This window comes from Canis aureus, chromosome 31 (genome assembly GCF_053574225.1).
Source record: "Canis aureus isolate CA01 chromosome 31, VMU_Caureus_v.1.0, whole genome shotgun sequence".
Classification (NCBI taxonomy): Eukaryota; Metazoa; Chordata; class Mammalia; order Carnivora; family Canidae; genus Canis; species Canis aureus.
The window spans coordinates 29041517-29060696 of NC_135641.1; the positions used below are offsets into that span (position 1 = coordinate 29041517).

The 19180-nt window shown below is 40.1% G+C and overlaps 1 protein-coding gene across 3 annotated transcripts in view; it reads right to left on the bottom strand.

Moving 5' to 3' along the window:
- Positions 1-13318: 13318 nt before the first annotated feature.
- The window catches only part of MB21D2 (Mab-21 domain containing 2), a 108078-nt gene continuing 102216 nt past the window's right edge, over positions 13319-19180 (bottom strand). For all 3 annotated transcript variants that reach the window (XM_077880099.1, XM_077880100.1, XM_077880101.1), the window contains one exon: positions 13319-16172. In XM_077880099.1, coding sequence (XP_077736225.1) covers positions 14908-16172 — 1265 coding nt within the window. In that variant the 3' untranslated portion in view covers positions 13319-14907. The remainder of the gene's footprint in view (positions 16173-19180) is intronic.

The window sequence follows — 19180 nt, forward strand, 5'->3', positions numbered from 1 at the left end:
ATGGATTGTTCTGAGAAATACCAACAGAGAAAGACTCTCACAAGGTCAGATGTTTTGGTAAATACAAAAAAAAAAAAAAAAAAAAAAAAAGTCATATGGTTCAAAAAAAATGCTAAGGACATCTGGAACCTTGAAAATCTCAGAAATAACTACCAAACATTCACTTCCAAATGGATAAACTTCATCTTTTTTTTTAAGATTTGTTTTATTATTTGAGAGAGAGAGAGAGAGAAGTAGAGAGGGAGGGAAAGAGAGAGAGGTGGGAGGAGCAGAGGGAGAGAGAGAGAAGGATAGAGAACCTTCAGCAGATGCTACATTCAGCACAGAGCCCAACGTGGGCCTGGATCTCATGACCTTGAGATCATGACCCTGAGATCATGATCTGAGTTGAAACCAAGAGTTGCTTGCTTAGATACCTGGGCCACCGAGGTGCCCCAAGGATAAACTCCATCTTGAGGGAAAAGTACTGGAAACAAAAACCAAGCTGTACACAGCAGGACAGGGAAGATAGCAAGGGCTCTAAGGAAGCACATTGCAGGAAGTTCTGTCATGGCAAAGTACAGCCGATAGAGCAGAGAGCCTCAACACGGAAGCAAAGGAGGCTAGAGTCCACAGGACTAGAGGCAGAAAGGTGTTATTGACTCCAACTTGGCCCTTGAAACCAACATTACTGAATCCAACTGGGCTACACAGAGAGGCCATATTTTAAGTTTTTTGTGGCAGTCAGAGAAGAAAGTCATTGAGTTCTGAAGCTAGGAAAGATACAAACTCCAGCCCTCCCACCCATTAGGTAATTCCTTCTAATAGCCCAGAAGAAATCTCCCCTTATCTAAACATGAAAGGAAAAAAAGGAATATAATCAACCTGTGAACACAAATTATAAGAAAAAAATAAAATAAAACTATAATATTCTATGAGAAAACAGAAAAATGTGCCCACAAATCAGGTAAAAACTAAGAATCTAAAAAATGAACTAAACTACATTAAAAAAATTACTGCACCCGTGGAAAGAATAGTAAGAATCAGATATAGAAAATCTCAGAAGTTAAATACTCGGAAATCATATAGTGGACATGAAATAAGTAAGAGATCACTGGAAATAATTAAGAAAGAAAAAATAATTCTCTCCCTCAAACAACTGTCCAAATCTATTAGAAAGGGCCAAGCATGGTATGCATCCATAGTAGGTGTGTCAGTGTGTGCGGGGCATGTGTGTTAGCCTGGAGAAGGTGCACTACCAGGTGAGGAGAGTGTCTTATTGGGGAGGGCAGCAGCCCGGGGGTCTATGTCAGAGCTCAAGCAGGATGAGGAGAGCATCCACTTTAGGGGGTGGAGGTGGCTACGAAGTGGTAGAAGGAATAGAAGATCGGTTGTACACAGAAACATTGATCACATAAATATATTCAGATATATATTTTAGAGGCTATATATATATATATATATATATATATTCAGCAAACTGAATATATATATTCTCAAAGAATAAAGATACAATATGAAAAGGTGAAAAGGGAGAAAACAGAAATGAACCCTGTGGTGAATTGCTATTGGAAATGTTGGAATGATCTCATGGTTTTCAAAATATAGAGAAATAAATATAGTGTGTGTGTGTGTGTGTGTGTGTGTATTTGTATACCCTACCTCTCTCCACTGAGGAGGCCTGAGAGAAGTAACAGTTAGCACCCCTAGCACTCAGGTCTTGGTTCCTAATTACCTTTTTCTACTAAAAGGAACCAGAGTTTCTTGGGGAAATGAATGATTGGAGGCCTGGGGCAAGGGAAGTACAAGATTAGCCTGGAATATGATGTTGTACATGAAAAATAAAGAAGTGAGGTCCCTGAGGGGCTCAGTGGTTGAGCTTCTGTCTTTGGTTTGGGTTGTGATCCCCAGGGGTCCTGAGATCAAGTCCAGCATCAGGCTCCCCACAGGGAACCTGCTTCTCCTTCTGGCTATGTCTCTGCTTCTCTTTCTGTGTCTCTCATGAATAAATAAATAAAATCTTTAAAAAGAAAGAAAAATAAAGAAGTACTCAAAGAGTGACAGAATCAGGTCAGGAAGTTGCAGGAGCCATCATTAACTGACTCTCAATGACCAAATCTGGGACTGTTTAAACATTAAAATAAAGAGTGGTAATAATGGATAATAAGCCATTAAGTTAAAAAAAATCCACAAGTCCATCCTAATGTTAAATAAATGAATTAAGTAATAATATGAAGAATAGGGTATTTACACAGTTTAGAAGTACCTATTTACAGAACACTTTTTTTTTTTTTTTTTTTTAGATTTTATTTATTTCTTCATGGGAGACAGAGAGAGAGAGAGAGAGAGAGAGAGAGAGGCAGAGACACAGGCAGAGGGAGAAGCAGGCTCCATGCAGGGAGCCCGATGTGGGACTCATCCAGGGACTGCAGGATCACGCCTTGAGCTGAAGGCGGAAGCCTAACTGCTGAGCCACCCAAGCGTCCCTTAAAGAAGACTTTAAAAAAAAGTTACCTTTATGATGGAGAAATTTGGAAGACAATACTGCAATCAGGTGGCTAAGTTAATTAACATTACCAGTTATAGGAAAATCTAAATAACATGCCACAGAATAGAATGCATTAAGATTTTATTTATATCATGTGCTTTTATTGCCAATAATGCAAAAATTAATTCTAAACATGCAGGGAAACCTGACAAGTCTAAACTGAGGGGCATTCTACAAATTTATTAGCTAGCATTCTTCAAAAGTGTCAAGGTCCTAAAGCTAAGGAACAATGGGGAAATGGTTCTGGATAGCAGGAAACTAAATAAATGGAATAATTAAATGCGGTATAAGAGTCTGGACAAGATCTTTTTGCTGTAAAGGACAGCATTCGGGATATTTACCAAACTTGAATGAAGTCTGAGGATTAGATGGTCATAACATATTAGTGTCAATCTCTAATAGGACAGTTGTGTTGTGGTCATACAGGAGAATATCCTTATTAGTAGGAAATCCACATAAGTATTTGGTGATGATGGGTCATCATATTTACAACTTACTTCCAAAGGGTTCAGGGAACAAAATATGTTTTATTGTACTCTCAAGTTTTCTGTAAGTTCGATACTGTTTCCCAAAAAAGAGAAAAGGTAAATTAGAAGGAAGATAAGAATAGACACTAAGAAAGCATGGCAAGGAAAATGAAAAATGTAAGAGATGAAAGTAAAAAATAAAACAACAACAAGAAAAAAGATTTTAAGACATTGACAGAAATGGAAGACTAGCAAAAGAAATCAAATATGGGTATTAATAAAGCCCCAGAAGAAAAAAAATGAAACAAAAATAAATATATAAAACTGTACCTTAAGAAAGCTTTCTAAAATTTAAAAGGAAAAAAAGCCTAGACTATATGCTGAAGTGAAACTCCAGGGAACTAGCAAATATTTCCCAGAATGGTCAATACCAGTGTTTCCTCATGTGGAATTTCCATGCTAGAGGAAGTAAAAAAAAAAAAAAAAAAGGAGGGGATAATCTGAACAGAAGACAAATGACGTTGAAAGCAAAATCTTTAGCCAGTTTAAAAACCAGACAAATTAGTTTGAGTGGGTTTCCTTGGCTCTGGAGGAGTTCCTAAGTGCTATTCATATGGTTCAGTTGTTTATTTGAGAGCCAATCCAGAGTCTGACATGAGGGAAGAATTAGCCTCTTTCAGTCTATATGAAAAAATTATAGGTGAAAACATTTACAAAGTTCAAAACAAAACAAAAGAAACTAATTCTGTACAATCTGAAGTGGAATCTGCCAAGATGTGTGACAGCGAATGGTGGTGAAAATACGTATGGGGTAGAACGGACATACGGAGTTACAGAGCACTGATGGACAAATGTGCAAAACTTGTGAAACTGTAATGTTTAAACCTATTATTATCCATTGTCCTCTTTATCAGCAGGTACTTTGAAGACAATATGTGAATTGATCATATGTAATAAACACGGTGGCATCAACAGTGAACTTCAGATACTCTTGTAGACGTAACCATTGGCAATTCTGAAAATTTTTGTTCAGAAACAGAAGCTGAATATCCTGAATTGCCCAACTACACAAAGTCAAAAACTTAGCACTGCTAAACACTTTTTATGACTTTTTTGGGCACACAGCTAAGATTGAAATTTTTCTGAATGAGAACTGATCTCAATGGCTATGGTTTAACCTTGTGTGGCTTTGGAAAACAGCTGTTGCTACAAACTGATAATGTTTCTTAACGAACTGAGCCAAAAATAACAAGGCAAAACAGTGCTTATATGTGAGACTTATTCAGCAGTAAAGTCATTTCAATGACAATGTTTGAATTTCAAATACTGTCGAACTGCTTTATATACTTCCCATGCTGCCAAAAAATAAAGCAAAAAGATTCCATTTCCACACAAATTTGCAACAGATACATTTTTCAAGTTCAAACCACAGGTCCAGCAGCACTTTTCAGGCCTCAGTGTGTGAGAGAACAACATTATCTGTATTTCTTACCCTTTATTCCTATTTGTGGCCCCTCCATGATTTCCTTTCTAAGAATCTCCTTCATTCTACAATGCCTTCCCAACCATCTGAATGGTTTCATAAATCCTCTAATCCTTCAAAGCCTACCCTAGTCATCCCAGCCCAAGATTTCTCCCTAAACCCAACTCCTGTGAATTGTTATCTGGTCTTTCATTTGACTCTTTCTGTATACTCCTTTTTCTGTTAATATATGTCCGCCTATGCAATTAGTATCTCCCTATATGCACTGCATGTGCCTTGGGGAGAGAAGCTACAATTGGAAGATAACCCATAGCCTCTGCTGGGAATAGGTGAAACTCTGAGAAATGTTTGATTACCTGCTTGAGCAAGTATTTTGATAGTTACAAATCAAAGTGATTAATGAAGGACTATGGAAAGGCTCATCAACATGCTGCTCTTACAAATTTAATCCAGCTAACAGTTCCTAGGTATTTTAATTGCTTTCTGGTTAGTCATAGACATGAAGCTGAAATTGACTCTACCCTCAGGAAATGAGTGGGAGGTAGAATTATTTACTCCAATGGTTCTCCACTAGACACAATTTTGCTCCGCAGGGGACATATGACAACATCTGAAAACATTTTTATTTGTTAAACCAAGAGGGGCAGGATGCTCCTGCCAGATACTGAGTAGAGCCCCAGGGTGCTGCTAAACCCCCTAATGCACAGAGGGCAGTCATTGACAACACAGAATTTTCTGGTCCAAGATGTCAGCACCGAGGTTGGGAAGCCCTGATTACTGTGCCAATGTGGGCTGAGGTATGGGAAAATACTTTTCAATACTTGTTTTGTCTTCTAAGTTATGAAATTTTCATAGGACTTTTTTTTTTTTACATATTTCACCATCATTTCACCAGGCTAAAACTTCATGAGACTGGAAACCAGTCCTCTTTCTTTGAAGTGTCCAGGTAACGTCTGATGACCCTCCATGCTCAATAAATATTTGTTGAATGCATAACTGAGTGTTGAAATGTTATCTGCTCTTCCTTTACTCCTTAGTGCATTGGTCTAACGTCTGTTTTCTAGAATTACTGATTCTTCAGAAATCTAGAAGTACTTTTAGAGAGATCTTCCCACATACTTTTTATTATTTGTCAGGATGGAGACATTTTTTCTACACTTTCTCATGGACAATTCTAACGTACGAGGCAGATAAAAACAGAAATGCTCTAAAGGCAAGAAATCTGGAACCCACCAGCTTGTTGTGGTGTCTCCTAAGGTGGGCATTGATAAACCAATGCAAATTACACTCAAATTACAATCAAAACAACTGAAGTAGAGAGGAAAGGTAACCAAGATAAAGTCACATTGCTAGGTAAGTGGTAGGTCACTAACTGAAGCTGCATTCATTCATTAAGTACCTGGAGAGGCGTGTTGAGCAAAGGTTCCTATTTTGTTAAACTAACCTAGTACCATGCTATGCAAATGTGTGTGTGTGTGTGTGTGTGTGTGTGTGGTTTGAACCTCTGTTATTTATATCTGATCATCTAGGGCTAATGTTCTCTCCCCAACTTCATTCCATTTAACCAGACTAAAACTCCACAAAGCTCCTTTCCACAATAGGAATTCAATACTTAAACAAAATATGTGGATTAACTATCTATAGAGATATTTCTTTGTGAATCATTTTTCCCCACTAAGACAAGTTCTTTGATGGAATCAATTTAAGCAGAAGAAATTTAGGAAAGTCCTTCAACATCCACTTATTCTTCCATGTAGATAAATGATTCTTAGTGGGGAGAAGGTTGTTGCATAATGGTATTTTGGAATTAGGAGAATATGTAGTTTGAAAAAGCATTGTCTCTAAATTTATTTTTAAAAACTCTATTACCTGTAATTTTCATAATACAAACCTTAGAGAAATCTTGTCAAAATATTTTTGGCTGGCTGGTGGGAATACTTAGAAGATGGTCTTCTCTAACAAATAATAGGAACGTGAAAAGGAGGTGCCTAAAGATCTTGCAAGGAAAGATTGAAGCATGAGGTTTTTGTGTTTATCAGAAGATTACAAGATATTTAAAGGTGGGAGGCAGAAAACAGGGAATTTTATGTAATGACCTGAGGCCATTCAGTGTCCTACATAGCTGTTGTTAAAAATAACATAAAGGGGGTTGAGTTTGAGCATAGAACATATGGGAAATAAGTAGACAGTCAATGCCAAAGTTCAGAGAAGTTCCAGGCCAGGACCTTCATGGTGAAGATGAGGAAACCATTCTTGGACAACATTGCTGTGCTGTATTCTCTGTTATGCTTTGTTATGATTCTTCTCCACACTATTAGCATTAAAAAATCCACAAAATGACCAGAAGGTCAATATGACAGCAAGGAAGGATCCCACTGACTGGAGTCATGCTGTGATCCTGTCAGAGTCACACAATTATTATGGGATACATTGTCCCAAAAGTTTTTATCATGAGGTGAACATGTGGTAGGTAGAGATCAAATTTACACAGATCACATACCCAATCTAGACTTACCTTCTTCTCACACAAACCCTCAAATGCCTTCTTTTCCTCAGAACTTTTGTATCAAGAACCTGAGAACAGAACTGATGTGTGGAGTTACCTCAGGTGAATGCTTGAGCTATATTTAATGACCCGAGAGTCAAGAAAAGGTGTCAACTTTCCAGTTGTTTCTTTAAGCAACAGCTTTATAAAATGCCACAAGCACAGCTGTATGGAGGGTCCAGAGACATCTGTACCTATGAACATGAGACTGGCTTTGGGGAACTCTCAGAACAGTGATGCCATCCTGGAGAGCAGAAGAAAGGAGATAACCAAAAGCAATGTCCTATCATTAATCTTACCTCTCTGAGCACTCGCTGCCCTTTCTGGCCACTTCAGTTCATCTGGAGCTCCTGCCTGGGCCCACCAATCCCATTTACCCCTCACAGGTTGTCACTGATTAATCTTCCCTTGCGTTCAGCTTCTGTCTTTTATGTTTTTTTCTTCTTCTATAGCTAACAGCTCTTCACAGGAGGGGCCTTTAGAGGTCACAAATCTCACTCCTTAGTTTACGAACAAGGAGAGCAAACTAGATGCAGAAGGGACAGCCTTTGCCCAGAGTCCCATAGCTAATGTCAGGACTCAGTGAATCTAGGTGGTTCCGCTCTTGGTCTAGTGTTCTCACTATTGATGCTGTTTGTCTCCACCTGATCTTTCCCACCCTCTCAAGACGGTTGCTCTTCCTTCACCAGAGTCCCCTTCAGAGGACAGTCATTTGGCGGTGAATTTCAAGAAGCATTAGAGAAAAGTACCTGCCGATCACCGCAAAAGATCAGATGTGTTTCATTTTATTATCATGTGAAATAGAAGACTTCTTTGTGTTTATGTATTCCCATGAGTAAGGAAAGAGTTTGGCTCACGATGACAGATATTTGCTTCAGTCTGTGAAGCACAGCCTGTGTCAAGGCTGGAAGAAACAAGAATCGGAAACAAACATTTATTTCAAGATTCTTATAACCAGGAAATGCCATCTTGTCCCTTGCATCTACCACTTAAGTCATCGTTAAAATCATTTCACAGTCTTTAATTTGGTGATCACCTATAAAAGCTACTTTAAGAGTTTGATTACTATGAAAAGATTTATAAATGTAAATGTTAGGTGTATTGATTTATAAAATGTAAGTGGTAAGATTTTTTAATGATTTTCATCAAAGTTCTATAAAATCCCCAGAAATTTTTACAAACACCATCATATTACCAAAACCCTAAACTACAGAAATGATTTTATAAATACAGGATGATCTATTTACATAGATTTTTTACCTCAATGCCAGCTGACATGTCCTTTAAAGTTGTCGGGTACTCATAAGTTCCTGACTACACATTTTTCTTTTTGAAGACAATACCTCGGGATCCCTGGGTGGCGCAGCGGTTTGGCGCCTGCCTTTGGCCCAGGGCGCGATCCTGGAGACCCGGGATCGAATCCCACATCGGGCTCCCGGTGCATGGAGCCTGCTTTCCCCTCTGCCTGTGTCTCTGCCTCTCTCTCTCTCTGTGACTATCATGAATAAATAAATAAAATCTTAAAAAAAAAAAAAAAAAGAAGACAATACCTCTCTCCCTATGTCTAGAAGAAGGAGAAAAAAAAAAAAAAAAAAAGAGGAGTGTTTTGCTACTATAACAATTCTTCCACTGCCCGGGCTGTGAGTTCAGGAATCAAAATAACAGTGGAGACATTAGTTCATTCCCTACCCCAACCAGAAACTTTCCGAAAAGTGGTTTCTCTCTTTTCTACCAGCATCTGTCAGTGACAGAAAATTAACTGTCTCTAAATAATGTTTATTCTGCTGATAAAAAAGCTCTACAGGCAAGTTTGCTCCAGGTTCTGTTATTTAAGGTTTACCTTTTATCTAAATGCAGGTCCTCTAAAAATGCACATAATGGAACTTATCCTAAATAATATATTCTAATATCAGAGGCAGAGGGTTATTATAGAAGTTTTTTTTTTTTTTTTTAATTTTGGAAACAAATTGGTTCAAATCCTGGCATTGCCCTATGGAATTTGAACAAGTTGTTGGATTTCTGAGTCTTGGTTTCCTTAGATGTTTAGAGTTATCATGAGACTTAAATAGGTTTATGAATACAAATCATCTAGAAAGAACATCTGTACTAGAAAGTGCTCGTTACACGTTTGCTGTGCCCCAATATACATATGTACAACAAGATTTTAAAAATAATATTCTGCTAAAATGAATATGCTAGGTGTAAATAGATGGCTTGCAGATCCAAAATAGATTATTTTGGAAACAGAGGCAATCTTGGATTAAGAAATCCAGAAAGTAAGAGAACAGCTACCCCAATTCTGCATTTTACAGACATAGATACAAAGTCAAAGGACATACAAAAGTTTAACCTCCATCCACACTTACCACCCTTCAGCTTCTGCGATTAATTGGTGAAGATTGTACATGATAAATGTACCAATGTGTCCACTCTTAACCAAAGTCAGTAAGAGTCCACTCATCCTGAAAAGAGGGAAAGTGGTCTGGAAATACAATCTTTCTCATCTCAGCTGCTATATTATGGGTAAGTATGTCTTTTTTTTTTTGAAAGAGAGAGAGTATGGGGGTTGGGAAGGAGAGGGAGAGACTATCCTAAGCAGACTCTACTCTGGGCTCAACATGGAGCTTGATCCCGCAATCCCATGATCATGACGACTCAAAATCTAGAGTCCAGATGCTTAACTGACTGAGCCATCCAGGCGCCCTGAGGGCAAATATGTCTTTAAAGATATTTCGACAACAGCACTTTTATGTGAGGGATTAATGGACTTTTCTCAAATTTTATTAAATGACACTGGCACAGGCATATGGTCTTCCTGATGTTTGATGAATGTTTGGGACCCAGCTATGGATTGAAAACTGTCAATTCAAACTCAGAAAATCAGGGTCACACTACATTAGTCTAAAGGTTTAGTACCATACAGCAAATGGTGCACTTTATGAACAATAATGCTTTTGGATGTACTGCTAATAGGGCACGAATGCTATGAAATGGGCATAGAGAAACACAATTATTGTAGTTAAATTATTACAAGCTTGGTTTCTACTGTATACAATATATGCTTTCTTAAAAAATAAAAAGTATACTTTTCTAGCTAATTAACAGAAGGTAGAATTTTTGTCACATTGCAAATAATTCTCCAGTAGCAAAATTCTCCAGTAGCAAATATCTAAACAATGTAGATCATATGTTGTTTACCTATTGAGGAAATCATAGCATAACTGGTACACTTTTAAAACAATTTTTCTCATAGAGGAGCATTAATTACATTGATTCAATTAAAAAATACATATTATTTAACTGATATTAATAAAGTAACAGTATTGATACAATGTCCATCTTTCCTTTAGTATATGTAATGGTTAGTGCTCCATTTGATTGGCAAAAGCTTTTACCCTCTGGGTCAGAATATGGGATGGAAAGTATGAAATAAAAGACTTTTCCTGATCCCTAATAATGACCCGCTGGAAAGTGAGATAGCCATACAGACACTCCCTTGGGTGACTCAAGGGAAGAGGTTCTGGAGAGAGCCTATCAGGATGAACGTTCATGTACTTCCCCAAAGGCTGGTGCAGAGCTGAGGCAGCAGGAAGCCACCTAACCCCAGGATGCCACAGCTGCTGCTAAGCACCAGCTTCCTTTTCCTTCCCAGCAATCTCTTCCAAGGCTGAACTCCAAGTCAGGAAATTTTTCTCAGCCAGGTAATGATCTGATCCAAAATAATCACCACTTAGCTGTGACCAGCCAGTGGGCTGAATCCTCCCTGGAAGTGTTACAAAATAGTCTAAAGAAATCTCCAGTCAGTAAAGTGAAAGCCCGTATGTGTGTCCAAGTGTGTGGTACAGAAGTCAGTAGGAGCTCTTCAACTAGCCCCAGGAGCCTCCGCCCTGCTTCCTCACACTTCTACCTGAAAGTAAAAGTAGCTGCATGTGCCTGCCTCTCATTTTCTCCAAAATAATTCAGAGTAGTAATTTCAGAGATATTTTTATTTTTATAATCTCTGACCCTAATTGGATCCTTCTCTGAAACCAACCTTTACTTGCACCTGTGGATCTTCCATTTCAGATGAAAGGCAGAGAGTAGAAAACAATCTACTTTTGAAATATGTGAAACCAGGTCTCATCAGGGAATTGAAACCCTATTGGGTTGCAGCTTGTAAAGTTCCACAACCAAACAAATCAGTCATAAACGATGTTGAAATTATGACTCCAGCCTTAAGGCATTTTCTTTTTTTTTTTTTAAGATTTTATTTATTTATTCATGAGAGACAGAGAGAGAGAGAGAGAGAGGCAGAGACAGAGGCAGAGGGGAAAGTAGGCTCCATGCAGGGAGCCCAATGTGGGACTCGATCCTGGGTCTCCAGAATCTGGGCTGCCCCTTACGGCATTTTTTATTGTACTTGAAACAAGTGATTTTAACCAATCTTCTGGGCTTCAGAAGGAGAGCAGGTTAGTAATTCAGGGATTTACGAAGTTTCAGATAAGAAAGGGTATCAGACTGGGACACCTGGGTGGCTCAGCGGTTGAGCGTCTGCCTTCAGCCCAGGGCGTGATCCTGGAGACCCAGGATCAAGTCCCACATCAGGCTCCCTGCATGGACACTGCTTCTCCCTCTGCCCGTGTCTCTGCCTCTTTCTCTCTCTCTCATGAATAAAAAATAAAATCTTAAAAAAAAAAGGGTATCAGACTACATTACATTTCTACTCACCTTCAACAATGTCTGACATGAGTTCCAGGTTTCTGGTGCTGAGAGAAAATTTCAGGAATTAAAAGATATTTAAGTTTTTAAAATTATGAGATCTCAGGGGGTGCCTGGTAGCTCAGTTGGTTAAGCATCTGACTCTTATTTCGGCTCAGGTCATCATCTCTCTCTCTCTCTCTGTGTGCCCTTTCCCCCTCTTTCTAAATTAAAAAAAAAAAATTACTAATCTCAGGAAACTCTGGACTTTTTATATGAAGTTTAGCCAAGAATTTGTAGAAAGTGTTCTTTACTAGGACTAGATATAGCAAAAGGAAAAACATGCCAAAAGGATCACTGAAACTAGGTTTTTACCACACCTGCAAGGACGTTTTGCCTGCAAACACAGCATTTAAAATACTGTAGATGTTGCTAATTGTATTTGAGAAGCCAATCGAAAGCACAGTTATGGCAGTTTATAGTTGACCTTAAAGTGAGGGAACCCTGGGTGGCGCAGCAGTTTAGCACCTGCCTTTGGCCCAGGGTGCGATCCTGGAGACCCGGGATCGAATCCCATGTCGGGCTTCCGGTGCATGGAGCCTGCTTCTCCCTCTGCCTGTGTCTCTGCCTCTCTCTGTCTCTCTGTGTGACTATCATAAGTAAATAAAAATTTAAAAAAAAAAAATTAAAAAAAAAAAAAAGTGAACCAGTGCCTTGGAATATGCTTGCTACTTGAGCGGTTTATAACAATTTCTTTTAATCTAGGAAGTATAACATAACGGTCAAAGTATAATGAATTTTAACAGACTCTACCAGATGTATATTTATTAGTTACAGAGGCTGTGATGGTCTTTGGAATTAATCAAGTCAGATAGCACATACCTAAGCTTTTAGATAAACTATATAGATATCCTTGATGCCTATCCATGGAAAGAAGAGACCCACACATGAACGGAAATAGTATAAATACACTGAAATAGTTTGGTATGTCAGTTTAAATATGTTGACGAATTGAACCAAATTCAAACTGGCTAAAAGAACAAAATGTTGACTTATTCAACAAGAAAATCCAGTGTGTATGTGTGCGTATGTGTTGGGGGGAGGGGGTTGGCAGTGTCTGGTGGCTCATGTTTTTCTTTCTCTTCTCTCCACAGTATCACACAATGTCAGTTCATCCTAAGGCTGGCTCTGGTCGTGGCTATGTGGTAGCTCGCAGAGTGACAGAGGCCAAATGCGTCTTCATTCACATCCAGAGGCTTGCTTCTTCCCCAGCACTCCAAGCTAGAATCTTGAGCCTGTCCCTGATTGGAACAGCTTACATCAAATCGCTAATTAATAACTGTGGCCAAGGACATAGTTATATCCATCGGTTTATACCATGTCTGAAACTGGGGATAGGGCTGCTTTATGAGAAGGATATGGCTTATGTGGAGGATAGGTAGATATTAGTAGGAAAACTGGGGAAATGGACAAATGAATACTGAATGTTCACTACATGGACATATGGTCTGAAAGACAATAGCAAACCCAGGGCTATAGTTAATTACTGAAAATCCTTGTTGGTATGACTAGTAAGAAAATAGTTTCTGGATTTCAAACTAACAACAGCAACAACAAAATTCCAAGGCCAGTATGTTTCTTTTATTATTTTGTGTTTGACTTAAGATGGTTGAATGATTTCATTTTCAGTTATAAGCATTACATTAATTCCCATGCAAAAACCCAAGACCGCATATGCCTGATTTCAATTGGCCAAAATCCAACCTGTGAGTCTGGACATTCGAGATCAAATCCAAAATGTTGCTTGACCTTCCCAATAGTAGACATCATGATCATCCTTTGAGATATCAGCAGGGCCCCTGACCTTTCAAACACCACAGTCTGCCATGAGTCCATACCAAAACAAGGAGCCAATGCCTTGCAACACCTAAACCTGGCAAGTGATTTCATTCATGAAGATAAGACACCTCCACACAAAGCTACCACCCACAGATATGTCCTCGTTCCTGCTCTATAGAAAAACCTCCTTTTGAACAGGCATGGTATCTTCTATTTGGGGATTATGAATTCTTTCTGCCAGTTTTCCCCACAACTCCCAGTAGAAGCAGAGATTTTACAAAAAAAGCTCACCTTTATAACCCCCAAAAGCAGTAGATACAAAGACACCTACTCTATCTCTTTATTTTCTCCACCTTCAGATGGTCACTTAGCAGGTGTAAAGCTTCACAAACTTCTCTCAGTAAGACAGGAACCAGGAGTATCAAAGAGGGCAAAACAGGACACCACATTTAAAGGAGAATGAAACAAATGCAAAGAATCATTCTATTGATTGAGAGAAATGGGCTAAATAAAAAAATGATAGCATTTCAACAGTGGATGTCAATTTATATTGAAACACACACATCGGAACTCTGACAATGGCCAAGATTTCATTAGTGCAAATAACAATTATAATGGTATGTTCTTTAATAGGATTTAAATAAGGCTTCAAATAATTACACACGCTAAAACTACCATTTGGAAACCTTAATTCTGTTTGGAAGGTTGTCAAACACAGCCTCCAAACCATCCAAAGTTCTGATCTGAGGACAATTACATTCAATGAAGTTGCTCCAAAACACAACTGGTAGCAGTATCACTTTCAAAGTCTACATTGTTTGGTGGAAAGAGGGAAACTACTCCGGTTACTGGTCAAAAGAAAGAAATCCAGCTACCATACCAGGTAGTTCCCAGGTTCAGACAATTCTCAAATATTTGTAGTGATGAAAGCTCATTAAAAAAAAAAAAAAAAAAAAGAAGAATCCTGAAGTGTCAGAAAGAGATCTGTTGCCCCATCCTCATGAACAAATTTGCACAAAGCATGAAACGGTAAAAAGCAAGAGAATTCATGAGCATTTTCATCTATGTATGGCTCGAGTTCTCCTTAAAAAAAAAAAACAAAACAAAAAAAAAAACCACAACCCAAAACAATGCGACAATAACTACAAAAAGTAAACAACAAAATCAGAGGCAGAATATGAAATAGTAATATACTGTTTCAGAGCCTGCACCGTCCTGCAGAACCAGGAAACTTAAAATGTGTTCTTAACAGATCCAATCTAGGCTGGATGTGTAAAAAACGGAAAGTCAGCATCACAAACCACACTACACATCAGGAGAGTTTTAGAACCAGGAAAAAGGAAACAAACAAAAAAAGGCAGCAAGATGCTCAGAAAAACTTGTCATCGATCCTGAAATGGGGCCGTGTGACATCGTCAGGGTTAATAAAGACCGAGATGGACTTCCCCGGGTTCTCAGTCACTAGCTGTTGCAGTTTTTTGGCCAAGCGGTCATCGGGCTGGTTGGGGTCCCCTCCGTCGGACTGCGGGGAGGGGATGCTGGTGGTGCTCCCTCGCCTCTGGAGCTCCAGCGTCAGCCGGTTGGCCGCCTTGACGTGCTCGATGGCGGTGCGCAAGTGCTCGGCGGGGTCCGAGCGCACGGAGGAGAGCTTCCGCGCATGAAGCATGACCGTCTCCTCTGACAGATGCTCCAGCATGTTGCACTGAGGGATGAAATAGTTGGGGCACATCTTGTTGACCAGACAGTGCTGTAGGTCATCAATGAGGCCCAGCAGAAAGTGGGCTGCATAGTCTTCTTGGGCCAAGTAGTTGGCAGGAAGTCTGTCGCAGGCCCAGAGCATCATGCTCCGCAGGTGATAGGGGCTGATAGCCTTGGGCCGGGACAGGAGTTTAATGATAATGGCTTTGCAGGCCTGATAAGCCTGCATGAGGCTACTAGAGATGCACTTCTTCAGCTGCACCTCGCTCCTGGCAAAGGACAGCCGCCATTCATTGTCCTTCTTACCCTTGTAGGAGCAAGCAGGCACCAAGTAAAACCCACTGATGACCTCTTCCTCGGTGATCTTCCCATCCCAAAAGTGGTTCTCCATGAGCCAGCTCTGGGCCACCGCAGGCCAGCCTTTGAAAGATACCACGGGCACAATATCATACAACATGCGACTGCTCCCCACACCCAGGATGATGGAGATGATGGTCCCGTTCTTTTCCACCTTTTCCACCTTTGGCATCCCTCGCTGGGGTTTCTTCTGGATCTCTGACAGGACAATGCTGATGGAGTCATAGAACCAGTCGGCCACTTTGGTTGGGGAGAAGAAGTAGTTGGTGGCACCATTGATGTGATCCACGATGGTGCAGCAGTCTTTCCACTTACTGATTGTCCCCTCATCGAAGAGCCGCAGGCTCAGCCAAGAGTGGCACAAGGCTGAGTGGCGCATATCGAGGGTCACGGGCTGATTACGGTCGTGCAGCTTAAGGGCTGGCACCAGCAGAGTGAAGTCCATATCATAGTCTGTGCCCCGGGCATAGACATTAAGCTCATCCAAGTCCAGGTCCACCACGCCTTCCCGGACTCCGCCAGAGAGCAACAGGTACTCATTGGCCACTGGAAGTTTTTGGTCCAGCTTTTGCACCATTCCTAGAAACAGAAAGAGAAAACACTGTTATAGGAGACACAGACACCAGAGTCTTTTGCATCAATAAAGAATGCGCTGAGTTTCCAAGACCCACTTCTCATTATAGGGTCCAAATCAGATCTCAGGCTGCTGCATGGACCCAGCCAGCAGTACTTTGTTCTTTCTCATACTTTAACCAAGTGGGAGAATCACGACAGATTTTCTCGTACGGCAAGGATGGCATCTTTTTCAATCATAAACTGGGGTTCTTCTTCCCCAGTCACCACGTTGGTTAGTGGCACTGCCATCCACTAGGTCATCTCGTAAGGTCAGACGTCTCAGTAAGCTTCAAGTCTTTATTGGTCTTCTACTGCTAAATTTTATCTATATAACTTCTGCAACATTTCTCATTGCTTCCCTGTTCTCCATCTCTGCTGCCCTCAAATAAAGCCAGACTGTTTTTTATCTCTTGCAAACCAGCTTCCCATCCTTAGGCTCTTCCTGCTTAAGCCTTTCTCTATACTAGCAACCCTCACTGTGGGCTGTGGACACTGAATTTGGGACACTTACAGGGGGTGGTGATAATAATAATAATTATTCCATAATAACACTAACACATCATTTGCCTTGTTCACCGTGTTGACACTTGAACTGACGCTTGATGGGACGGAAGCAAATGGCAGGTCAAACTGCTAGGCATTCATGAAGACAGTGGCACCAAACTATACTGGCAGTCATTGAACTCTGTTGCTAACTTGTACTAGCATTAAAAAAAAAAAAAATCAGGGGCGCATAGGTGGCTTAGTGGTTGAGCGTCTGCCATTGGCTCAGGTCGTGATTCCAGGATCCTGGGATCATGTCCCACATTGGGCTCCCCGCAGGGGGCCTGCTTCCCCCTCTGTGTCTCTGCCTCTCTCTCTCTGTGTATGTATCTCTCATGAATAAATAAAATCTTTAAAAAAAATCAGTTGCACTGAAGAAAATCCCTAATGGAAAAGAAAAATGAGTTAATTTTATTAAATCCCAACTCTGCAGCCACCTCTCTAATGTTCTGTGTGACAAAACGGCAAGTAACCATAAAGCACTTCTGCCTCGTACTGAAGTACAAAAGCTGTCTTCAGGAAAAGCACCTGTGTTGGAGCTGTGGGCTAAGTTAGCTGCTTTGCCCGTGGAAGACCATTTTTACTTTAAGGAACCACTGGGCATTCAGACTTGGGTATCTGGTAGACATTTTCATTAAAAAATGAACTAAGCCTGTCTTCGCAAAAACAAATAAAGTATCTATTGTCAATGAGAAAACGAGCCCCCCCCCTCAAAAAAAGTGCTAAATTTTAGAAAACTCATCTCTTGCATCATGAGCTTAATATTTTCCCAAATGATATACTTTTCTGATAAAACTGGTAGTGACATATAAAAATGTGATTTTTGGATGCTAACATGAGCTCCTTAAGAGTGCAGACCATGTCTCAAATCTGTATTAGGCAGGCATTGGGCTCTGCACCCAGTGGACATACAACTGAAGCTATGACTGAATGGCAAAGGAACAAACAGATGGAATTAATGGGAATTCACCATGAAGGGCTTAAATAATTATAGACTAAATGCAAATGACTGCTCCGTCTACAAACAAATATACCCTCCCTGCCAGCATCATTCTCTGTGACTTATTTAACCTTTTCTCCAAAGATCGCAAGGAACTATCACAAACTACAATTCCCTTACTCGCTGCGATTACTTTTAATCAATATAGTTTATTATTCACAAGAAACAACGCTGATGCAAATAAATATGCCTTGTGAATGTGTTTAGGTTACCATTTTATTTCAGAATTTAATTCTCAAAAATGAAATAAAAATATGCTCTTTTCGTTCTTTCAAATCCTATTTTCCAAACCATATTAACCATGACAATCTCTTTTCAGTACCACTTCCTTATAGAGACAGGAATACAGCAAGCTATCACATTGAAGGCAATTAGAAAAGTTATCCAACTTTCAAGAATCCACAATTAGAAAGAGAATCCATCCAGTGTACCTGACTTCTGAGGCTGCTTCTCATACTCCTTGCGCTGTGCACCCAGACCTCTTATCTCAGTTCCTGGGACTGCCGTCAGTGCAATCCCATAAGGACTGCCTGCAAAGAGCCAGCTCAACCCAAGTTGTGTCCTGTGTTTGGGGTGAGGGTGGGGGGTACATATCAAAGTGAGAATGCCCTGGTTCAGGATACTCTGAAGAATTATTCAAATCCAGAGTTCTCAGGGGGGGTCGGCTAAGGCTGACAGTGTGGCCTACAAAGAAACCAGACTTTTCCCTCAGCCTGATCCTGCCTTGGGTCCCTACCTTCCACGGGGGCTGATCACAGAGGGGCTTCTTACACCTGGCTGGCTGGCTGGCTCAGGCAGTTGAGCGTCCAACTCCTGATCTCAGCTCAGGTCATGATCTCATGAGTTGTAGGATCAAGTCTGGGCTCTGCCCTCTGTGGGGAGTCTGTTTGAGATTCTCTCTCCCTCTTCCCCTCCCCTGGCTCACACACGTGTGCACTCTCAAATAAATAAATATCCTAACTCCATTTGAAGGGCTGGTTCATAAGGCATTACATTCTTTTTTTTTTTTTTAACTTTATTTTTCTTACATTACTTTTTCTTTTTTTTTTTTTTTTTTTAAGATTTTATTTATTTATTCATGACAGACAGAGAGAGGCAGAGACACAGGCAGAGGGAAAAGCAGGCTCCATGCAGGGAGCCCGACATGGGACTCAATCCCAGGTCTCCAGGATCACACCCCAAGCTGAAGGCGGCACTAAACTGCTGGGCCACTGGGGCTGCCCAAGGCATTACATTCTAACAAAGCAAAAACAGACTTCACTAAAGTCAGCATGGAAAATCTATCTTCCTTTTAAAAGTGGTTTTCAAAAACCGAATTTAGTAATAACCAAGGATTGAACGTTATCAAACACCAAAAACAAAGATGCATTTCTCAATTGTCATGTTTCAGTTTTAACCTCATCTTTATAATATACCAAATATTACCACT